Source organism: Otolemur garnettii, unplaced genomic scaffold (genome assembly GCF_000181295.1).
Source record: "Otolemur garnettii isolate 467f Iridium unplaced genomic scaffold, OtoGar3 scaffold00095, whole genome shotgun sequence".
In the NCBI taxonomy this organism is placed as follows: domain Eukaryota; kingdom Metazoa; phylum Chordata; class Mammalia; order Primates; family Galagidae; genus Otolemur; species Otolemur garnettii.
The window spans coordinates 7351373-7375740 of record NW_003852490.1 but is presented as its reverse complement, the minus strand read 5'-3'; the positions used below and the strand labels follow the sequence as shown (position 1 = coordinate 7375740).

General features: G+C 39.5%; 1 protein-coding gene across 8 annotated transcripts in view; it reads left to right on the top strand.

Annotated features, from left to right (window-relative positions):
- Positions 1-24368, top strand: part of LTBP1 (latent transforming growth factor beta binding protein 1) — a 437504-nt gene that overhangs the window by 367809 nt on the left and 45327 nt on the right. For 4 of the 8 annotated variants that reach the window (XM_023516658.1, XM_023516653.1, XM_023516652.1 and 1 more), the window contains 2 exons: positions 15628-15753; positions 19171-19314. In XM_023516658.1, coding sequence (XP_023372426.1) covers positions 15628-15753; positions 19171-19314 — 270 coding nt within the window. The remainder of the gene's footprint in view (positions 1-15627; positions 15754-19170; positions 19315-24368) is intronic. The other 4 variants (XM_023516654.1, XM_023516651.1, XM_023516657.1 and 1 more) reach the window with 1 other exon arrangement.

Below are 24368 nucleotides of genomic sequence, written 5' to 3'. Positions count from 1 at the left end.
ATCTTTGTGTTTTTTGACTTTAGATCTACTTGTGTCTGAAAATAAGATTGCAGCCCCTCTTTTCTTCTAATCTCCATTTACCTGAAAAATTGTCTTCCATTCTTTAACCCTGAGTTTTACTCTATCCTTCAAGACAAGGTGTGTTTCCTTCAGACAGCAAATGGATGGCTTGTGCTTTTTTATCTAATTAGCCAGCCTATGCCTCTTTAGTGGGGAATTCAAGCCATTAACATTTATTGAGATAATTGATAAGTGTGGTGGAGTTCTATTCACCTTATTTTGTGAAAGTCCATTGCTTAGTTTTATCTTTTGCATCATTGTGAAAGCTAGGTTTTTGGGTTTTTTTTTTTTTTTTTTGACACAGAGTCTTACTATGTCACCCTCAGTAGAGTGCAGTGGCATCACAGCTCACAGCAACCTCAAACTCTTGGCTCAAGCAATTCTCTTGCCTCAGCCTCCCAAGTTGCTGGGACCACAGGCACTCGCCACAATGCCTGGCTATTTTTTTGTTGTTGTTGCAGTTGTTAGCTGGCCCAGGCTGGGTTTGAACCAGCCACCCTTAGTGTATGCAGCTGGCACCCTACTCACTGAGCTACAGGTGCCACTGAAAGCTAGGTTTTGTCCTTTAGTTTCTGGGTGTTTAATTTGCTGGTGGTCCATCGTGATGGTCAGTGTATAGAATAGATCTAAGTATTTCCTACAGACTGGTCTTGTGGCAAATTGCCTCAATGTTGATTTCTCCATCAATTTTAAAGCTTAGCTTACAGGATATAGAATTATGGGCTGAAAATTATTTTGTTTAAGTAGATTAAAGGTAGATGACCATTCTCTTCTGGCTTGAAAAATTTCATTTGAGAAGCCCACGGTCACCCTGATGGATTTGCATCTGTCAATTGCCACTTATTCCTGGCAGCTTACCAAATCTTCTCTTTCCTCTTGACTTTGGACAGGTTCTTGACAGTGTGTCTTGGAGAGGCTCTGTTTGAGTTGAGATGACTTGGGGTCTGATACCCTCTGAAAGGAATTTGTCAGAATCTTTGGTGATATTTGGGAAATTTTCATTTACAATATTCTCTAGTAGAGCTAGAATTCCTCTGGAGCATTTTTCTTCCCTTTCTGTGATACCTGTAAGTATCACAGAAAGTAGCATAACTGTGTACATTAATGCAATCATGGAGTACAGTGTGCTGTTTTCATATACATTTTGAAATACTCTCATCAAACTGGTTAACATATAACAAACAAACAAACAAACAAAAAGTACCCATAAGTTTGAACACTTCATGCAGTCCCATAATTCTGTCAGCCAACGTTCTGTGTGCGCTCTCTCTCTCTCTCTCTCTCTTTTTTCTCAAGAACTTTATCCTCTACCTCTGAGATTCCTTCTTCTGCATGGTCTAATCTGTTACTGACACTTTCTACTGCATCTTTAAGTTCTCTGATTGACTGCTTCAATTCCTTAAGTTCCACTATATCCTTTCTATATTCTTGATATCGTTCATCTCATATTTAATTCTGTTTTTGGATTTCCTTTTGGTTATTTTCCACTTTCTCAGGCAATTTCCTTCCTTGTTTTTACCTTCCATATTTTAAATTCCCCTCCTGTCATTTCTAACATTTCTTTATAGATGGAATCCTCTGTAGCTACCTCATGATCCTTTGTCGGGGAGTGGGAGTTGCTCAGTTCTGGCTTTTCTTGTCGCCAGGATTTTTTCTTCTGTTTCTTCCTCCTGAGTGTTTTCTTCTTGTCTGTTTCCTTGCCCTACTTTTTCTTTTCACTTCCTCTTGCTCTTTAAGTTACCGTGCCTCTGATCTAAGGTGTTGAAGTGTCCTTTCGGTAAAGGACTGAAAAAATGAGAAGAGTAAAGATCAAGAAGAGGTAAAAGATAAAGAGAAAAGAGAAAGGAAAGGGGTGGACTAAACGGAAGATTGACAAAAGGGTGAGAGAAACAGAAGGACAGGAGTAATAGTGGTGTACGGTAGGGTACTTTGACCCACACCCACAAATCCCAACCTCTAGGGGGGCTGGGTTGGGTGGGTCCCTTGACGTCTGCAGCTCTTCGCCAGCCTGAGCAGACACAGGACCCCACTTCCACCAAATAGAGAAGAAGAACAAAAATACTATAAATCAAATCAAACGAACCAAACAAAACACTGTAGGGGATAAAATTGGGGGAAGAAACAAATAACAGGGGCAAGATAGCAAAAATGAAGCCCTTATTATTAAAGAAGGCAACAATGAAAAATTATATTTTTGATAAAAACAAAGAAAAAAGAAATCTAGAGGGAAAAAGGCTGAAAAATTTTGTTTTTCAAAAATAAAAATGAAACTCTGAGTGTGTGTGTGTTATATCTGCCAAATATTATCTGGACAACAGGTGATCTTCCATGGTATGAGATGCTAATCACAATGCTGATACAGCTGTACAGATGGAGACTGGAGGCCTCAGCTGACTTCTTTGCCCTCAAAACCCTCAGGATTTAGCTTGAATACCTCAGGCCTCTTAATAGACAAGCCCCGACCTTTCCAGACTGTGTCCCTTGGCTAAGCAGTGGCTTTCCCAGGAAAGCATGTGTCACTCTAATCTCTCCAGAAGTGGCTGCCCACTTATCCACCCTCCTCTTTTTTTTTTTTTTTTTTTTTTTAGTAATTTGTGCTTTTTCTATTTTTCTTTTGATCTGTCTTAGGGTTATTAGTCTGTACAAAGAAACAACTTTTATATTTTCTCTGTTTTCTATTTTGTTAATTTCTGCTTTATATTTGTTACTTTTTCTATCTATTCAGGTTTAAGTTACTTTTGTGTCTAACTTCTTGAAATAGATTCTGATTCATTAGATTTTCAACCATTTCTGATACATGTTTTTATGGCTACATACTTTTAAGAATGGCTTTATCTACATCCACATGGTGTGATATGGTATATTTTGTTATTTAGATAAAAACTTTTTAAAGTCCATTGTCATTTCTTTTCTTTGACCAATAAATTATCTAGAAGTATGTGGCTTAATGTCCACAATTTGGGGATTTTTCTAGTTATCTTTTTGTTACTGATTTCTGCCTTAAAACCACTATGGTCAGACAGCATACTCTAGAGGACTTCATAAAAATATTCCTTGTTTACTTGAAAACAGTGTATTTTGTGCAATTTAACCTATGTATGTCGATTAGGGCAAGTTTGTAATTTGTGTTTTTCAAATCCTTCCTGTTTCTACTGATTTTGGTTTTGCTTATTATACAAATTACCGAGAGGAATATCTTATAATCTCATTATTATTATGAAGATTTATCTGTTTCTTATTTTAATTTGCCAGTTTTTATTTCGTGTATTTTCTGACAGTAGAATTAAATATAGAATTGTTGTAACTTCCTAGCATGTTGATGCTTTTATTCCTTTGACGTGTCCTTTTGTGTCTCTACCAGTGCATCTTGCTTGTGAGTCAACTTTGTCTTTTATTTGTAACGCACATTTAAAAATCTCTTTTCCGTGTTATAGTGAAAGGTCTTTCCCTTACAAGCAGCACCCAGTTGTTTTCTAATCTAGACTGCTCCTTATCTTTTAATTAAAGTATTCAGTTCATATATACCTCTAATATAATTAATGCTATTTGGAGGTTTAAAGTGATAGCTTACTTTTTTGTTTTTTAATCTCACCCATAATTTGTTCCTCTATCTTTCCTCTTTTTTTTTTTTTTTGGCTTAGTTCAGAGTTTTTTTTTTGTTTTTTTTTTATTTTACCACTCTCCCTACTTTGTTTCCCTATGACTTTTAACAGTAGTGTAGGAAAGGAAGTGAAATGCACCAAAAATTGAGATAAGTTTGAAATCTGGAACATACTAATGAAAGATCTACTTTCATAGAATAAAAAGTGAAGCTGTGTACAATAGTTATCTATATGTAATTGAAAAGCCCACCTAAGATAGAAATTGTTCACTGCTGGCAATTTATCATTTCTATTTAAGGGGGAAAAAAAGGATTAGGTCCAAAATGTTTTGTTTATTTTTTTTTATTCAACAAAACCTCTGAATTAATGTTCTGAAGATTTTACTTTTGGGCAGATCAACAGATAACGAGCACATTGATGGGTTTGAAAATATATGTGACCTCTTTGTTTTTTAAAAAGGTTCCACTGGTTTCTGCTTCTAGCAACACCGAATGAGACCTCTCGGCTCCTAAGATGCTCTCCAAAAAAGAAATACACGTTCACATTTTTTTCCCTGTTAATTTGATAAGTGCTATCTCGTGTTAATTTTCATTTATCATTAGTGAGGTTAACTCTGCTTATATATGTCTACTTTCTTCTGCATAATATTTTTTGTCTGAGGTACATACAGAGGTTTAGTTTTTTGTTTTGTATATTAAATATAATCATCATTTATCAACTTTTTTTAATTTTCTTTTTTTTTTTTTTTTTTTGCAATTTTGGCCAGGGGCGGGTTTGAACCCGCCACCTCTGGTATGTGAAGCCAGCGCCCTACTCCTTTGAGCCACAGGCGCTGCCCCATTTATCAGTATTTTACAAATATTTCTCCAGTATTTAATTCCATTTTAAATGTTATAGTGCTTTGATTTCTTTCACTGCTCTTTGCAGTTTTCCCTGTCCTGTTGTGATCAATTCTTTTTTTTTTTTTTGGAGACAGAGCCTCAAGCTATCCCCCCTGGATAGAGTGCCATGTCATCACAGCTCACAGCAACCTCCAACTCCTGGGCTCAAGCGATTCTACTGCCTCAGCCTCCCAAGTAGCTGGGACCACAGGCACCTGCCACAACACCTGGCTATTTTTGGTTGCAGCCATCATTGTTGTTTGGTGGGCCTGGGCTGGATTCGAACCCTCCACCTTAGGTGTATGTGGCTGGCGCCTTAGCTGCTTGGCCCACGGGCGCCGAGCCGTGATCAATTCTGTATCTATATTTATTGTAGTGTTTTATCTTTATGGCTTTATTAACATTTTTGTATTTATGTCTTTCATACATCTGAGATATAAAATTCAACATTTTCTTGCTCATCAGTTTGTTTTTTTTATTTTCATTCTGGAAGAGCTTTTTAAGTCTGCCTTTGACAATTTCTTTTTTTTTTATTGAATGGTAACTATGTACATTAATGCACTTCTGGGGTACAGTGTGGGGTTTTCACATGCAATCTGAAATACTTCCATCAAACTGGTCAACACAGCCTTCGTGTCATTTTCTCAGTTATTGTTTTAAAACATTCACATTCTACTCTTAGAAAGATTCACTTGTACCCTGTAAGATAAACCTCAGAAGTGATCCCTCCAATCCCTCTCCCTCCACCCGTTCCCCACTTCTGACAATTTCTAATACAAGTTCCTGTGTTGTAAACCTGCTTCCTAAAGTACCTCCTATGCAGCTTTAGTTTAGCCACTGCTTTGAATGAGTGGATAATTTGCTGGGTCACTAATTGTTTGTCTAGCCCACCTCCCTTCTTTCTCCTATGCTGTGTTCGTGAGTGCTCAGCCTTGGGTATTGGCAATAACGTGATGTTTTGTCTTTTTAGCATCTTCATAAATGTTTATTGAGGGACAGGAAGAAGCTACGTGAATGGACACATTTTTCAGCACCAGGTTGAGTCAAAAAAGTTTCCAGGAGGCTCTGCCTGAGCCTTGAAGGGCTTGGAGAACAGACGAAATTCATCTGGGTAAAAAATGTGATATGGAAGCTGTAGAGAAGGGAGTGTGTTCCTGGCAGAATGAATGCCACAAGCAAAGATTTAGAGACATGAAATATTGCACAGGGTTAGGGCATTGCAAGTAAATTAGTTCCAGTTGAACACATGGGGAGGAAAAAATCATACACTATAAGATAAAGCTGAAGAGGTAGATGGAGGCTTTGGAAGGCTTGCTTGATTACATCAAACAATTATTCTTTACACACCTGTTATATGCCAGACCTTATTCTAGAGGATGGGCATACAGTGATGAATAAAACGACATGGGTTCTGCCTTCTAGTAACTGCATATGTGGGGGACAAGCAGTAAACAAATTAGCTTTTCAAAAAGCATATGTCCAGAAAGTATTGCAGTTGCTGTTCAGGGAAGAATAGAGTCAGTGAGAGGAAGAAGGAGGGAAGACTTTGTTTTAACTAAAAGATCTCTCTAAAGAATGGCACTGAGCTGGATTCAGAGCAAAGACTCTGAGGCTGAGAAGTACTTGGTACATTGAAGAGAGTAAGAAAGGCCATGCCTGGTGCTTGGGGTGAAGCAGGCCCAATCTGCACACCCAGTGTTATCTGATCTCAGAAGCTAAGCAGGGTGGAGCCTGATTAGCACTTGAAGGGGAGAAGGAAGCATGGCCAGGGATGGAGCTGGGAATGTGGGAACAGAATATGAACACTTTACAGGAACTGTAAAGAGTTAGGGCGTCATTCTAAGTGCAACTGAAACAGACTGATAGGTAAGTAGGACGGTGATATATTTCATCAGTTCTAACACGCAGATTTTTTTCACATGTTAATATTGGGATGCTTCTTGCAGTTGACTTTTGAAAATTACATGTAATTTTTTAATTGCAGTACAAAATAGTTGTGAAATTATTTTTTTCTTTCTTAGCAGTACATAAAATAATTGTGTGGAGTCTTCTATTTGACTTAATTCAGTAATTTAATTGTAGAGTACACTGTATCTGTCATCTAGGTGGTTGTTTGAAAATGGGATTAGAAGGGGCAAGTGGAAAATTGGGGTTTCTCTCAGGCACTTGTTAGACTAGACCAGGCCAGAGGGATCATTAGCTCAGACTGGAGTGGTATCAATGATGGAGAGACATGCATGACTCAAGAAATGTTTTGCAGTTAGAACCTGGTATCAGATTGGACTGGGTATAGGACATGAAGGAGAAGGAGCTAAATGGCTAAGTTCTGCCTTTAACAAGTAGGTATTTGGTGGCGCTATTCCTTGACACGGTGAAAATTAAGCAGTTTTTAAAAAAATATCAAGAGTGTGATTTGTGCATATTAAATAAGAGTTGCTCATGAAATATCCATGTGGGTATGTCAGAGAGGGAATTGGATCAAGTTATGGCTAATGTTCAGAAAGGAAGTCTAGGCTGGAGATACAACCGGGGGTCATCACACAGGTGGCATTTGAAGCCATCAGAATGGACAAGGCTACCAAGTGATATCAGAGAATGAGTAAAAGAGAAGGCCTAGCAATAGGCCCTGAGAAATCCCACTGTGGTGGGGGGGATAAAAGAGAAAGACTATGTAGGGCTAGCCTAACAACTCAGAGGAAACCTGGGAGGATATAGGACATGGAATTCAAGGGAAAGGCTGCTTCCAGAGGAGAATGGTCAACTGCATTGAATACTGCTGACAGTTCTATTAAGGTATCGAGAAGATTCCTTTGCTTTGGACAAAATGGTGAACTTATCAAGAGCTGTTTCAGTGGAGTTTTATATTCAGGAGCCACCCAAGAATGAATGAGAACTGATGGAGGGGACACGGCTTATGTAAATAAGTCAAGAACCTTGGCTGTTAAAAAGGGGTAAGAAATGAGTTTCCGGGTGAAGGGATTATGGCACAAGGAGACTCTTTGTTATGTTTTAAGATGGGAGACAGCAGAAAATGTTTGATCCTGATGGAATGGTCCTATCAAGGGGAAAAGAAGGGAAAAGTAGGGATGGATCGGCCAACCGACAAAGAAATTAACTTGAAAACCCAAGTATGGAACGAGCTTAGATGGCATGTAGCAAAGGCCTGTATACCATTAAACATGGAGAAAAACTGGAGAGGTTTAGCCAGAGAATTACCTGATTGAACTATTTCCATAGGTGAATCGTCCTGTCATCATAGGGGGTGGATTCGGGCTTGTGATGAGTGGCTGAAAGCACAAAACTCAGGAGGCCATTTCAGGAATTGCAGAGAGAGAGAGAGAGAGGCCCTGAGTAACACCGGTGAGGAAGGATGTGATCAGCGATACAACCAACTGGTAAAATCAGAAGGGTGTGGTGGCTGGATGTGCGGAGGGAATCAAGGACGACTCCAACATTGGGGGTGATACTTGTCATTTTTTTTAGGATGGTTTCCAATAGGGCAGCGGTTCTCAACTGGTGGTCACGACCCCTTTTAACTGTTTTAAAGGCTCACGGCATTAGGAAAGTTGAGAACTACTGCCATAGGGGGTCTTCATGAATGGTAAACACAGGTTGTCTGCCTAGTGGTTAATAAAAATCAGAGCAAAGTTTTGGTTTAGAATGTAGAACTGAGGCCAATCTAGGTATTTGGGGGGGGGCGGGGGTTTGCAGTTTTTGGCCAGGGCTGGGTTTGAACCCACCACCTCTGGTACATGGGGCTGGCGCCCTACTCCTTTGAGGCATAGGCGCTGCCCGCCAATCTAGGTATGTTTAAGGAATAACTTAAGTAAATCTCTTTGAAAGTAGTATATCTCTCAAAACTGCAAAAAGAAACAAAAAATATCCCTCATTGGCCAGCCTTGTTTTCTAGAATTTATGTGCGAGAAGAGTTGGATTTGTCATTCCTTGTGTGAATTCCCAGGCTATTTCTAGACGTGTGACCACCAAGGCCCCCGTGTTTTTTCCTGCCTTTCTCTATCAGGGAACAGCATGGCTGTCAGACTCTGGTCAGAGACGTCTTTTGTTGCTTCTGGCCTATCCGCTTTCCCCAGAACGAAGTTATTTTCTGTAACACATACGGCTGTTTTCTCCAGCCATGTTGACATTGCCAGACCTCAGTGGACGTTTTTCTTTTCTTTTCTTTTCTTTTCTTTTCTTTTCTTTTCTTTTCTTTTCTTTTCTTTTTTTTTTAAGCAAGGTTCTTTCCATATCCTATTGTATTATCTGGACCATCTCTAAATCCAGTTTTTAATTTCCTATTGGCCAAATTTTATTTTCTTTCTTTAGGCCTTGTGTTCGTCTTCCGCCTACTGCTGGCGTCCCTCCTGTGCTGTGAGAGGGACCTCAATCGCTTTTGGGCCAGCAGCCATGCCATTTAAAAATTCCTTTGGGCAGCTAGTCAACTGGTTTAACATCTTTCAATCCCCCTTCTTGGCTGGGATTTACTGTCTCCTGTCGGCTTCCGTTCCTTTTGGTAAGGAGCGTGAGGGCTGCATTTCCAGTGTAAACCCCTTTTCTTTGGATCTGTTTTCCAAAGATTCTGGCACCAAATATTTAACTGGTTCCAATTGGTCAGGAAGCTCTGGGCTGAAATAGTGGGTTGGTTTTTTTTTTTTTTTTCATAGAGAAATCCACACAACCCAAGAGGTAAAATCAGAAGGGTATGTGACTGAACGTGGGGAGGTAAGGATAACTCCCATATTTGGGGATGATGTTTGTCATTTTTTTAGGATGGCTTTTTAGGATGTGAGGCTAGCACACTATTGATGCCTAATGTGCTGTCTTCTGAGGTTCTCCTAGGAAAGCATCTTGAGGACCTTCAGTACCTCTGGTATTTAGATTTCAAGCATCTTGCAACTTCTGGTTAAGGACAGAGATTCCTAGGCCTTGTTTAAATACAAGAGAACTTAATTAAACGGCATCCAGTAAGTGATGAGTCCAAGGGTAACAGACGGTGTGCTCCGATGTAGATATGCATCTTTGTAATGAACAAACTTCAGTCTGCTTGTTGGGCTTGCAATCCAGTTAATTCTAGTCAGTTAAGGACTGGTCTTTTACAATCCTCACCCTAGTGGGAGGCAAGAGGCCGGGATGGCTAGAGCCACAAATTTAGAAGATTGTTCCTTGACCAGGCTCCATTCCTTTGCCAGCTTTGCCGCTAACTGGTTGTGTCAACCTCCAGGCAAGTTACTTTCCCTGTCTAGGCCTCAGTTTTCTGTTTCATAAAATGAAGAGTCAAGTTGGATAATCTTTAAAGTTTCCTTCAAGTTGAGATAGACCATGCTAAGAATGTTCTGATGACAGGCCATTTCTTCCCCATTCTACAGTAGCTGTGAAGAGGTTCCTTTGAATGATCCATAGCCAGAAATGACACTCCCATCCCCCCACCACGCCCACCCCCGCATCTCTGGAGTGTCCTGGCAGCAGGAGGAAGCTTAGCCCATCAGTGAGCTGCTTCCTCTAAGAGGTGAAAATGTCTTGCTCAGATTAAGGAAGAATGAAATCAACAAAACAAAGGAGGTGTTAAGAAACTGAGGAAAAGAAGAACCTTTTTCTTAATTCAAAAAAAAAAGAATGAAAGAAAAAGTATTTTTGTCTACTTGTTAGTAAAATGAAATGTTTGAAAAAAGAAAAATCATTTTACTAACAAAATAGGCACAAATAGTCCCTTCTCACCATACATATGAAGTTTTCTGGATACGTGCAAATAACACGTAGAGTTTTCTATAAGTAAGACGGGAAATCCAGTGAAACCATTGAGGTTTGTTTTGAATTTTGTTGTTGAGGTCTTTGAACATGATTTAAATTTCCTGATCAATTAACAAGGTTCACCTGACCCCAGCTGCTTTTAAAACATCATGCCTTCATTCCAAACATGTTCCTATCTCGTAGTTCACTTTACCTCAGTGAGAGGCTGACACCAATTATTTGAGAATTTGGGGGTGGGAATGGTGCATGTGTTAAGAGTTCTACTCGTATATGTACAATCCCCGAAAAAAAATCAGTAGATTTTGAGAAAAATGTCTTAAGTATAAAGCATGTGCACAAGGAGAATTGATTTACCAAATAGATCGATAGTTAAGACTCTCCAAAGTATGAGCTTGTCAGTTATTAATGCCATTACTACACTTAAAATGAGCCACTGGCAGTTCCAATCACCCAGAACTGTGTTCTCTTTCTTGTTCTGAGATTTAGTTAATTTGTTGTTGGAGAGTTCACATCAATGCTCCAGTATCTTGGTCTTTATAATTTTCTTCACTTTATTTCTTTGAAACATCAATATTCGTATCTACCTTGTTCAGTAAAATCTAAATAGCAAGCCCTTGTGTGATCCATCAGCCATTCTTAAAACAGTTTACCTAATTAGCTGGGTTGATAATTAAGAAATGACTAGACAATTACTCCTGTGATCACTCATCTAACAGTATCATGTGTGGCTCCTACAAATCCCTAAGCAGAATTGCTTGGGTGGTTTTAACAGAATTACCCTTTATTAAGCAAAAAAGAAAAGTCCCATATGCTATTTGGATGATTCAAAATAGAGTTTCATCTTTGAAATTCAGCTTCAGCAGAAGAGGATAGCTTTCTCTTGTCCAATTTAGGCTTGATGGGGCTTTTATTCCAATGTAATAAATTTCTTAATATTTAGCTTTACTTTTATAGTTACTCTTAATTGTATCAGTTCTTATCAGACAAGACTAAGAATGGAAAAATGCTCAAAAGAGCTCACATAATCAAAGAAAATTCAAATGAAATCATGTTTTTTAGCACAGGTCATTAAAGAAGTGAAACAAATGTCGTTCTTTTATTAAGCTATTACCTCACCCCTTTGTTGAAAACATGAAACTGCTGAGAGTTACATTATATCATTTTTATAAAATATTAGTTGTTAGAGCTAGTCTCTAGCAGGCATTCCATGTTATTTTTTCCTATTCATTCAAATCCAAAATATTGCTCATCTAAACTTTCTCGGTTAATCACGGTTACAGTAAGTCTGAGACTGTAAGACGCCCAGTAATTCACAACTGGCTTGGGGCTTGTTCACTGTCAGGTCAATTATTCAGTTCTTATGCTGGTGAATTGTAACAAAAAGTCATCATCTGCTATAATTGCATAGAATTAATAAAAAGGAAAGCAATCCATTTCCTTCAAGAATCCAGACTGAAAAGCCACCAGATTTCGGGTACTCTCCTTCCCTTCCTCCTCCTTTGCTCTTCCCACTCCCATTTTAGTAGGGAAAAAAGTTGCTAGTGAGGTTAAGTTGAAGATTTTCTACCTTGAAAAGTAGCTCTGACAAGCTCAGCAAGGGACAAATGCTGTGGGAGCAGAGGAAGGGCCTTGAGATCTGCTCTTGAAGCGGCTAAGGGGACACAGCAGAGGTGTTTGGAGGGGACACAGTGGAGGGGTCCCTTGGAGGGGACACAGTGGAGGGGTCCGTTGGCCACTTAGGCTGATTGCTGAAGGGTGAGGGGGAGTTTCTGAGCAAAGCCAGGGGTGGGGGCAGATTCCTTTGGAGGAAGGCGTGTGTACCAAGTCAATGAAAAATTAAAGACCATAGGTTTTCAACGAAGTCCAGTATGCTGATGAGCTGAAGTGCCACATGGGAAGGAGGTTGTCTGAAAACTGTGGCCAGACATGTAGGCAGGAGCCAGCTGGTGAAGAGCTCTGCTAAGGAAGGTGGTGGTTACCCTCTAGCCAAGAAGCATTCTGATTCTGAGCTAAGGGATGGCACTGGTGGGTTTGCAGTTTTGGAAAGAACACATTGGCTAGAGAACTGATTAGATGGAAGGAGGCAAGACTGGAGCCAGCAAAACCCATTAGGAGTTAGAGGCATATCAGGAAAGAGAAAAGATAGCAGATAGAGAGGGAGCAGGAGGGGGAGGGGTGAGATTAAGATTTCTGGCTTGGGTGATGGCTTCCATTCACTGATAAAGGAGAAGTAAGAGGAATGGCGGTGAGGTGAGGAGGGGAGTGATAATTAAGCTCATTTATTAGCAACATATCCAGTAGATCCAATAGGTATTTGATAAATGGTTCTAAAGGACAGAGGTCAATCCTTGAGACTGGGAAATCATCGGTGTTAAGTGGCAGCTGAAATATTTCTGAGTTTCTTTCCAGACTTTAATTCCTGTGCTTCAATGACTAACATAATCTTATTGACAAATGCCTGTTTCAAGAACTCTAAAATCAGCAGTGGCCTGTGTTATGTGATTTGGTGACAGGATACAGTTCTTCTCACAACTGGTATCAGTAAATAAATTGTAATCCAGCCTCATATAGAGATTGAAAAATCAGTCGGAACCAATTTATTGAGTGTCATTTTATGTTAGGTGCCACAAGGGAAATTCATTTTTTTTTTAGATGTGAAATAATTTCATTTATTTTTTAGTTTAAGGTAGGGAGGTAGGAATGGCAAAAAAGAAGAATGAAAGTAGAGAAATTTCTCACTAAGATCAGGAAATGGGGTGTAGGAGGAAGACAGTAAATTCAGCGTTAGTGGTGATAAGTTTGAGATCATGGCAGAAGATCGAAGATCAAATGGAGATGATTAAGAGTAAGAAGTATACTTGGGAGAAGGCCCCTGTCCAGAAAAGAAGCTTTGGAATTTATCCCAAGGACCCTGGTAATTGGAGTTGGCAGAGTCTGGGAAGGGTGGAGAGGGGAGGGGTGAAGAGGGGAGGGGTGAGTATGCAGTGCCCAGATCCCGGGAAGGGCCGGAGCTCGGCAGACACCCACCTCCGAGCTGCGAGGGGCCAGGGCAAGCCGAGTGGCTGACAGTGGAACAAGGAGCATGTTCTGTGGTAGAACACGGGAAGGGAGATGGCCAGGAGTGAGAGTGTCCACCAGACTCAGGAGGCGAGGGTGACTGACCAGAAGATGATCATGAGGTGTGAGGATGGGTCAGTTACCAGTGCCTTTTCTCAGAGGAGTTTCAGTAGGATGAAGAGTTAGGAGGTGAGATTGTAGGTCATTAAGGAGGAGGAAGGTGACCAGTGGCAGGAGCAATAACAGTGCCGTGCAGCACATTGGAGGCTTCCAGCATTACATGCCAAGCTGTGTTCAGTTCGTGCTATTTTGCTTAATCCTTGCGGTAATTGTAGGGACATGCAAATGTTAAGAATAGTATTATTCATATCATTGCTACCATGTTCCTATTACAGATAAGCCATATTTAGAAAATAAAGGCAATGATGCCTATAATTCTTTTTTTTTTCATTAAATGATAGCTGTGTACATTAATGCAATCATGTGGTACAGTGTGGTGTTTTCATATACAATTTGAAATATTTTCATCAAACTGGTTAACATAGCGTTTATGTCATTTTCTTAGTTATTGTGTTAAGACATTTCTATTCTACTTCTAGAAAGATTCACTTGTACCCTTGTAAGATAAACCAGAGAGGTGATCCACTATTCAACTTTTGGACCTAATAGACATCTACAGAACATTTTCATCCTAACAAAACTGAATACACCTTTTACTCATCAGTCCATGGAACATACTCCAAAATCGATCACATCTTAGGCCATAATTCTAACCTAAGTAAATTTAAAAGAATAGAAATTATTCGATGCCCATAATTCTTTTGAGACTTTGGTGGGTATAGAAAGAGGGAAGAGCACAGTAGTTGACACAACATGATCAAGTCAAAGATTTTTCAAGGTATTCTAGTATTTTTGAGGACAGAGAGGGAAGAACAGGGAGAAGAATAATGGAAGATGCTGGAGAAGGGTGAGCAGGTGGGACTATAGGGCTAAGATCCTGGCTGGGAGAAGAGAAGGGGCCCAGCCTCAAAAGGAGAAGGGGGCAGGGTTTTCTTTGAGTTGAGAAAATTAAGAAAACTTTGAAGTAGGTGATTCAAAAGTGAGACGGTCTCTAAACTAAGTTTAATAACATTAGTCTTGGAAAATTAGGAAGGGAAATGAAACAGCCACTGGGAATCATTAGATGTATCTTTCCTTTTTCTTCTAGAAAATTTCTCCAATTCAGGTTTAACACGTTAAGAAGAATAAATGCTCAATTTTGTTACTATGAACTCCCCCCAATCTGAATTCCATTGAGTGAAGTTTAACTTGTCATTTTCTCTGTCATTTGCTATCTGATTTCACTATTGGCACGTAGAAGTAAAATCTTCTTTATATATACTTGTATGTTGTAATATATTTCTTAATTGTTTTTCTAAAAACCTGTGTGTTTGGGACAACTGTTAAGTCCAGAGAGGCAGAAGGAGCAGAGAGCTGGCAGCTGGTGGGGTCCAGGGTGCCCATAAACAAAGGGAACGGGAAGAAGAGAAGGTTGATGAAAATTAGTTAACTAGAGAGATAAAGAACAGGAATTCTGTCTCATTACAACGGAGACATCATTTTATGAAAACATCTTTATTAAGAGAAAAAGCAAAAGGTCACTACCTATCAAGTTTGCAGAGAACAAAACCCATTTGCGAGTTAGCTTATCACCTAGAGCAGCTTGGACATTTAGGACCTTGAAGGGTTACAAGTTGATGACAAAATCTTTTCTTATGATCAACGTGAGACTGGCTGGCTACCCTGCGGAATTGACCAGATTCCCTCTCGACCTGATGAGTGTTCATGTAGACTTGATCAGTGCTGTCTGCGGGTCGGGAAACCACGGCTTCCTTCTGCCCACAGCTGTGCAGACACAACTATTATTAGCAGTCACCACAACCACAACAGGTGACCGTATTTTCCCTGTAACAATATAACACTCCTTGGAAATAGTTGGAAATGTCTAGGAAATAGTGGCCACCACATGCTGGTGAGTGTGATGTCATTTTAGTTTGAAAACATTTCCTGAGGAAAAGTAAATATATATATATTTTTTTATGGAACCCAACACTTTGGCTGTTAAACCACCTTCATCAAAACATTTTATTCCTATGTAAAATGTTTTTAAAGTTCTCGCTGTGTAAACATCATCATCCCATACTAATCGGGTGTGTTGAGCCCCTCTGTGTATCCGTTAACGTCTGGTGTTGGCTGGCCCATGTTTGGTTTGTGTCTCACGTTCCATGTCTTTTTTGCAGATATTGATGAATGTGTAAACAACACTATTTGTGACAGTCACGGGTTTTGTGACAATACAGCTGGCTCCTTCCGCTGCCTCTGTTATCAGGGCTTTCAAGCCCCGCAGGATGGGCAAGGGTGTGTGGGTGAGTTTTTAGATTTTTTCCCGACATCTTTCACATGCCCAATGAAAAGAAATCAAGGTTATCCATGACAGGAGCTTTTAAACAGGTAATTTGGGCAGAATTTCATGATCATTTTATTTTTTCACACAACTTGAGGCTGATGGCTTCTGAAATGGGACATTTAGAAATATAGACATAGGACTCTTAAATGAAATTTTAAAAGAACATCTGTTTAAACTCTTAGTGAGCGTGCAGACCTCCGGAGTCCCCTCTGCACAGGCGGTAGTCTGGTGTGGGGTACAGCTTGTCTGTCTTCACAATGCACCTTCTTAGGCGGTGCATTTAAGGCAAAGTGTGGGCAAGAGCTTCAGGGCCCAGGAATGACACCCAGAGACTGATGCTTCTGATTGTGCAGCTTCAGTCTGTTCTGTCTGGGATTGAGAGGGCTGGAAAGAATCTTGAATATCAAGAGCCAGTTCTAGAATACGGTTGAACACATGCTCCTGTGGAAGACGGTCTTTTGTATTACATTCTCTGATCAGCTGTGACCTCTTCAAATCAAATTCATTATGAGACATATTTGCAATCAGAACAATTAAACGTGGAAGAGAAGAAAGATTATCCAATTCTAAAGTTCCCAGATAACATGGCCTTTTCTTTATTCGTCTTCATTAGAGAAAAATAGCTATGTTCACTCCAGGGCTGATGGCACTTGAGGAGGAGTCAGTCAGTTTTGGGTTCAAGAATTTGCAATTAAGACATTCATTAGTTCATTTATCATCCACATTAAACTGGGAAAACAAAATCTCTTCAGAGGTTCAATGATATCACTTGAATGGTAACTGCTTTTATAGAATTAATTATGAAATTCAGTTAATTTCTCAGACACAAAGATCTTTCACAAAGCAGTGATATCTTTTTGACCGTAAGTATTGGCTGGTCAAAAACATATAATTATTCAACAAGCATTCACAAGAAGACAAAGATATTTAACAATACAGCTAAGACTATCCTGATGTCTATTTCCAACTCCTGTTTCAGTCCCCATCCCACCAAAATACAAGTGATAAAAACAGTCTGACATTCGCAAGCTATTTTGGTCGTGTGACCGGCCCCCCACCCTCTTCTTAGCTTCGCGGCTCTCTTCCTCACCTCTTACGCTCCGGCAGCAGCACACTGCTTGTGGTTGCTTGTGTCACTCTGTAATTATTTGGCTGTCATTTGCTCCTCCTGGGAATGTGCTCCTGACCTCTCCTTCCCTGAGCTAGATGAGATTCTTCACTCTCATTCTTGAAGAATGAAGTCAAGTGTCATCTTCCTCCGGACACTCTCCCTGCTCCTACTGTCACTCTCAAGCCGAACCATGACCTCTGCTTCCAGAATGCCTTCAGCAAGAGCCTTCAAGTTCTATTACAATTCTTACAACCCTCTGGGGAATATTTAACCGTGTGTTTATCACTCGCAGCTCCCTTCTCTGCACTTGTCACCTCCATGTGTTTGGAAACTTTCTTCTTCCTGGGCAGGGCATGATGTCGGGCCTGTTGTAGGAGCTCACTGAATTTTGTTTAACTGTGAACTGTTCAAACATCAGATGTTGAATCATTGACTCTGCATAACTCCCAAACGTGCCCTGCTTACTATTGATTTCCAGCCAACCAGATGAGTACACCAAACCCATGTTGACATTTCAGTTTGACACACAAAATACCACCCTTCAGAGAAGGAGTATTTGTTATCATTTTGGTGAACTCAACAAATGACATTTTATTTGCCTTTTTATTCATTCATCTGAAAGTATTTAATGAGCACCTACTCTGTGCATGTCCCCACGCTGGGGGTTGTGTAGAACCTCAGAGGCGAGTCATGCTACACCCCCGTGATCATTCCTCCAGCCCATCTCTGCACTTAATGATCCACTGGTCCATGCTGTTCCAGAACTCTGTACTTTTCATTCCTGTTAGTCACTGAAGCCTGGAAGGTTATCTTTTAGTTTACCTGCAGTGACTGTAAGCTGCATGAAGGCAGGCCCTGGGCCTGCCTGACTTATCATTATTTTCCCACATATGGACCATGTGGGCCGAGCTTATAGAATTAAGCTAGAAAGTCTTTCTTAGTTGAGTGAACACTGTCTAGTGGGAGGGATTTTAATGGCCCTATAAATAATACGAGTTGGAAAGTAGAACGTTTCATTGGACATTTACCTAAAATTGATAAATGAGAACTGGCAAATTTAAGTTTTTCTGGTCTAAATTATGACTGTCTAGGTTGATTAAATATTCCAGTTCTGCTAAGCTTTATGTTACGGTATCTTTACACAAGTGAAACCCGGTTCTCATTGGGTTCATGTCTGTTTATATACAAAGTGAAACGGAAAGCTGAGGTTATTATCCAAATAAGTCAAGATATATTATATTTTGCTCCAATTAACTGGGTATAGCAGATGAAAATAGTATTTTTTCTGTCATGATTTGGATAATTGCTCAAATTTTTAACTTGATACATACAACCCATCTCATAGTGGGCTGATGTTTGCACGTGTTTCACACAGGAGACACGTGAGCAGCTCAAATTTCAAGTCAGGTACTTTGCTGCACTGGGTACTCGCTAATACAATTTCTCTTAGGGGGAAAGAAGATAGAAAGTTACTGTCGGGCAAGGTCAAACATAAAATTAGCCTTTCTTTGGAGCTATATATTTGCATAACGTTGAATAAAACAAACTCATCAGTGAGACTCCCTGACTGTTTTAATTGTCTATTTAAGTACAGAAGGAAAACATGCAGCAAAATAGAAATTACACTGTCGAGCAGTAGCAGAATTTGAACAGATGTAGTGAGATTAGGGAGTAGTTATCACACGACTTTGTTGCACATGAGTGATTAATGTATCCCCATGAATATTTACCAGGGTCTTAACTTCATTTCTTAAAGGGATAGGCAACCTGAATTGTACTGTTAACTTGTAAACATTTTGGCTGCTAGAGAACTGTACTTTCATATATTTAAGTTGGTCATCTTAAATGTTTAAATGAACTTGTTTCTATGGTTGCTGAAGAGCCAGTCTCCTAATTTTTCTTGAATTAAGAACTATGAGTAGAGGGTTGGGTCACTTAAGACTCTGTTATGCTAGAAAGTTAGGAAAGACAAAACTAGCCAGTGGAGAAGTACTCCTGTACTTGCAATATAATCCCGAGGCGCCCCTTAAAACTGCAAGTGGGGTTTAGAACCTTTGCCGTGTGTTTTCATGGTCCTCTCTTACAGACCAAATCGTCCAGCACTACCTCTGGGAGCCCCTTCTCTCAAAGAGCAGGAGGCATTTAATTGCTCCCAGGAGGTCACCCTGTCTCCAGCAGACACTACTAGCCTTGGCACAGCTGGTAAAATAAAGAGCTGTCACGAAGGAGCCACACCTCTCACTTGATCTGTGCTCCGTTTTCCAGATGTGAATGAATGTGAGCTGCTCAGTGGGGTGTGTGGTGAAGCCTTCTGTGAGAACGTGGAGGGGTCCTTCCTGTGCGTGTGCGCCGACGAAAGCCAGGAGTACAGCCCCATGACTGGCCAGTGTCGCTCCCGGGCCTCTGGAGGTAAGTCTGGTGGCACTGTGCAAGGGACAGAGGGCTCACCTCAGGGCATAGACCTACACAGGTTTGGGGTAGACAACCTAGGAGCGAGGTAAAGCAGCTGAAAGTCCCAGCACGATGCTGTCTCTGGAAGCTTCCAGGCTCTCCCATGCCTGCCTTATCAGTGGAATTAGGATATGTATGGGTGATGACTCTTTGGGCTAGAGATCGTCTCATGTTCTTTCCAACCCAGAGACGCCTTGCATAGGGTGAAGCATCCAAAATGATGAGAACATTCGCTGAGGATTGCTCAAAACCCAGAGAGCTATCAACTCAGGATTTAATATGGCAGCATCTCATTAAGTTGCATAATCCCCCTTTCCTGGCCCTTGGAGAAATGTATCTTGACACTTCTCTAAATTAAAAGCAACATATAGGCCTCTCAGGATCTACAAAGACTTCCACTTGGAATTCTTAAGGTGTTTTTCCAGAATTTGGCCTAGAGAGAGGCTGTGTTTGCATTACTTTAAAATTTGATTCAGGCTGTGTCGTCACCGCACAAATTGAAATAGAGAACTGACTGTTTTCCAGATAAATTAATCAACTTCCAGATCGCCCTTTTAGTTTGTGCCATGGAGCTCTAGCTTGGTTGTATTTTAGGGAAAGCAAAAGCCCAAATGGTCCGCTGTGAGCCAAGTAAAATGAAACAGAGACTTTTTTTTTCCTTTCTTGGTCCTTTTTATCCATGCTTCTATAATAGCTCACGCTGCACCTCCAGAGGGTATGCTTGTTCTGTGTAAAATAGCTGTCTTTGCAAGTAATAAAGGGTATAATATAAAAATATTTTCAGCTATACTTTCCCCCTTCAATTATTAGAAATAGAAAGGCAAAGGGTACATAACTAAAAGAATAGGCAATAATCCAGCAACTTTGGGGTGGGGAGGAGGCAGGTTATTCCTGATGGAAAGGTTGCTGTTCATTCAAGCGGCCACCACTGTGACACACAGGCTGTGAAGAAGGGACTTTTCATCTTCGTTGTATCTATATAGCAAGAAGCAAAAAAAACCCAACCTGAATGGCCAATAACAGAAGTGGCTAAGTAACTGCTTTTTTCTCTTTTTTTTTCTTGGTTTCACATATTAGCACCTCACCCATAGTCTTATTGTGAATGAATTAATTGATCTCATTAAATGATCTATTCTATGTGAAGATTAGGTAGTCATGATAAAGATAAATATATATGATGTGATGTTAAGTGAAAATAAACCCAATATATTTTAGTGATCTCACTGTAGAGGGAAAAAAAGTGAGAATGAATTAAAAGATAGTCATTGGACTCAGTGGAAACTTTCCTTTTTTCCCTTTATTTTCCAGACTTTCTATAAAACTTTAGGTGAAAAGACCAGAAAGTTCTGGTCTGCTAACCACTTTCTATTTAGGCAAGCTTGGACATAGCAACATCTAGGAGCTTCTGTTTCTGTAAAATGGGAGGAAAGTTTTATTTACCTCAGAGTTTTATAAATTTTAAATGAAATCATTTATGTAAAAGTCATTTTAGAGGAAAAATATACTATGAAATATTAAAATAGCATCCCACACACATAAGGGATGCTTATCCATTTCTTATCCTTGTGATCTCTTCTGAAGGGGTAGATCTTTTAATTACAAATATTTTTGTTAGAATGTTATAACCTCAAAAAAAAAAATAAAAGTTTCATCCAGTTTATATAGCTTCAGCTAGGGTATGTGTCTGGGATCCTGAGGTTTGTTCATTCTTTTTTTAAAGAGACTACTAATCCCTTAATGAGATCATGAGATAATATGAATAATTTTTTTCTTAGTGTTCTTAATTATTATGGGTGCGTAATAGTACAGATAGTATTTTAGGGTACATGTGATGTTCTATAAGGGGTACAATATACGTTAATCACATCAGGGCAGCTGGGATAGTCCTCACCTCAAGTGTTTATAGTTTCTTTGTGTTAGGAACATTCCAGTTCTACTGTTTTTGTTATTTTAAAGTATGCCCTAACTTATTGTTGATTAAAGTCACTTTGTTGTGATATCAAATATTGTTCGTTCTTTATAACCATCTGACTGTATTTTTGTACCCATTAATCATCCCCACTATGTCTCCCCCACCCCCTTACCCATCCCTGCCTCAGGTCACAGTCATTCTGTTCTGTCTCCATAAAATCAGTTGTTACAAGATTTGGCTCCCACACGTGGGTAAGAACATGGGAGGTTTGTGTGTGCTTGGTTTATTTCACTTAATAGTTACACCCATGTTCTTGTAAGTGGCAGGACTTTATTCTTTTTTACCACAATTAATATGTGATAGTCCACTGTGTGTATGTACAGTGGAGACTTAGGTTGAGTCCACATTTGGGGGGGGTAGAGTAGCAGTAAGCATGGGAGTACAGACATCTTTTTGATAGACTGACTTCCTTTACTTTGGATATGTACCTAGCAGTGGGATTGCTGGGTCACATGGTAGCTCTATTTTTAGTTTTCTGAGGAACTTCCATCTGTTCTTTGTGGAGGTTAGACTAATTCACATTCCCCCCAACAGCGTCTGAGGGCTCCCCTTTCTCCGCACCCTCACCAGCATTCATTATTGCCTGACTTTCTGACAAAAGCCCTTTTCACTGGGTGAGATGATGTTTTACTATAGTTTTGATTTGCATTGCTTTGATGACTAATGATGTTGGGTATTTTTACAAGTATCTGTTGGCCATTTGTATTTCTTCTCTTGAGAAATGTCTAATCAGATCTTTTGCCTATTTTTAATGAGATTATTTGATCTTTACCTATAGAGTTGTTGGAACTCCTTATATATTCTAGTTGTGTAGTATTAATCTCTTGCCAGATGGGTAGTTTACAGATATTTTCTTCCATTCCGTAGGTTGTTTCTTCTTTTTTGTTGATTATTTCTTTTGCTGTGCAGAAACTTTTTAGTTTGGTGCAATCCTATTTATTTAATTTTGCTTTGGTTGCCTGTGCTTTGGGGGTATTACATAAGAAATCCTTGTCCAGACCAATGTCCTGACATATTTCCCCAATGTTGTCTCAGTTCATAGTTTCAGGTCTTGATTTAAGTCTTACTCTGTTTTGGTTTTATTTCTATATGGTAAGAGGCATGGGGCCAGTTTCATTCTTCTATATGTGGATATCCAGTTTTCCCAGCACCCTTCATTGAAGAGACTGTCCTTTCCCCAGTGTACGTTCTTGGCACCTTTGTTGAAGATAAGTTCACTATAGAGGTATGGATTTATTTCTGGGTTCTCTATTCTGTTCCATTGGTCTGTGTATCTGTTTTTATGCTGTTTTTGTTACTACAGCTCTGTTTTATAATTTGAAGTCAGGTAATGTGATTCTTCCACTTTTGTTCTCTTTGTTCAGGATAGTTTTGGCTATTCTGGACCTTTTGTGGTTCCATATAATTATTAGGATTATTTTTTCTATTTCTGTAAAGAATGTCATTGCCTAGGGATTACATTAAAGTTGTAGATTGCTTTGGAGTATGGACATTTTAATCATGTTGATTCTATCGATCCATGAGCATGGAATATCTTTCCCTTTTTGTGCCCTCTTCAATTTCTTTCATCAGTGTTTTATTATTTTCTTTGTAGGGATCTTTCACCACTTTGGTGAAGTTTATTCCTTGGTATTTTACTTTATTTGCAGCTATTGTAAAGAAGATTACTTTCTTGGTTTCTTTGATCATTTGCTGTTGGCACAGAGAATTGCTACTGATTTTTGTATGTTGATTTTGCATCCTGCAACTTTACTAAATTTGTCAGTTCTAATAGTATTTTTGTAGAGCCTTTAGGTTTCTCTCTCTATAAGATCATATTGTCTGCAAATTAGGGTGATGTGACTTTTTCCTTTCCAATTTGGATGCCCTTTATTTCTCTCTCTTGTCCGACTGCTCTAGCTAGAACTTGCAGTACTATGTTGAGTAGCAATGGTGAAGGTGGGCATTTTGTCTCGTTCCAGATCTTAGAGGAAAGGCTTTCAGTTTTCCCTCAGTCAATATGATACTCACTGCCATTCTGTCATAGATGGCTTCATGTTTGAGATAAGTTCCTTCTATACCCACTTATTTGAGAGGTTTTTTTTTTTTTTCAGGAAGGGATGTTGAATTTTATTGAATGCTTTTTCATCAGTTGAAATGATCATGTGGTTTTTGACCTTTGTTCTGTTAATAATGATATATCTCACTGATTGATTTGCATATGTTGAATCATCCTTGCCTCCCTGGGGTGAATCCCGCTTGATCATGGTGAATAACCTTTTTAATGTGTTTTGTTGAATCCCGTTTGCCAGTATTGTGTTGGGAATTTTGTGCCTGTGTTCATCAGGAATATTGGTCTACACTTTAGTTTTCTTTTGTGGTGTTGTGTCTTTGCTTTTGGTTACAGGGTGATATAGGTCTTGTAGAGTGAGTTTGGGAGTTTCCCCTTCTCCTCAATTTTCTTGGAATAGTTTAAGTAGAGTGCTATTCTTTGCATGATTGGTAGAATTCAACAGTGAAGCCGTCCAGTCCTGGATTTGAGCCATTTTTGCTGAACTGGACTAGCTTACTATAAATTGCACTATTTTTCTGCTTAAAAATTTAGAGCAACTTTTCGCATAAACCTTGCTTCTCATCTCCTGCTTTTTACATTTTTCTACAATAACGTCCCTGACCCTTCCCTGGCCTATTTCCCCCCTTAGCTCCTCACTCTCTTTTCAACTCTGTCTCCTCCTACAGTGTTCTTCCAGTCAGAGTCACTAAGTACCTTCTGCTTTTCAGAGAAGGAATTCTGAAAATACTCACCTTTCACTCAGCTTGCTGTCAATAGATACCCATTTTGTCCTTCCTCTTATCATTATATTTAATCCTTAAATATCCTTAAATTTCTGTGTTTTTGCATATTTCTGCCTTAGTTCTCCGGCTTTTGCCAAATACTACGTGTATCCATTTTTTTATTGGTCCACATCAGTATGATCTGACTCAACTAATAATTACTTGAGCTTATCAATCGATATAGTTTCTATCAGCTTTGACTTTTTATAATACCTCAGTTTGTACC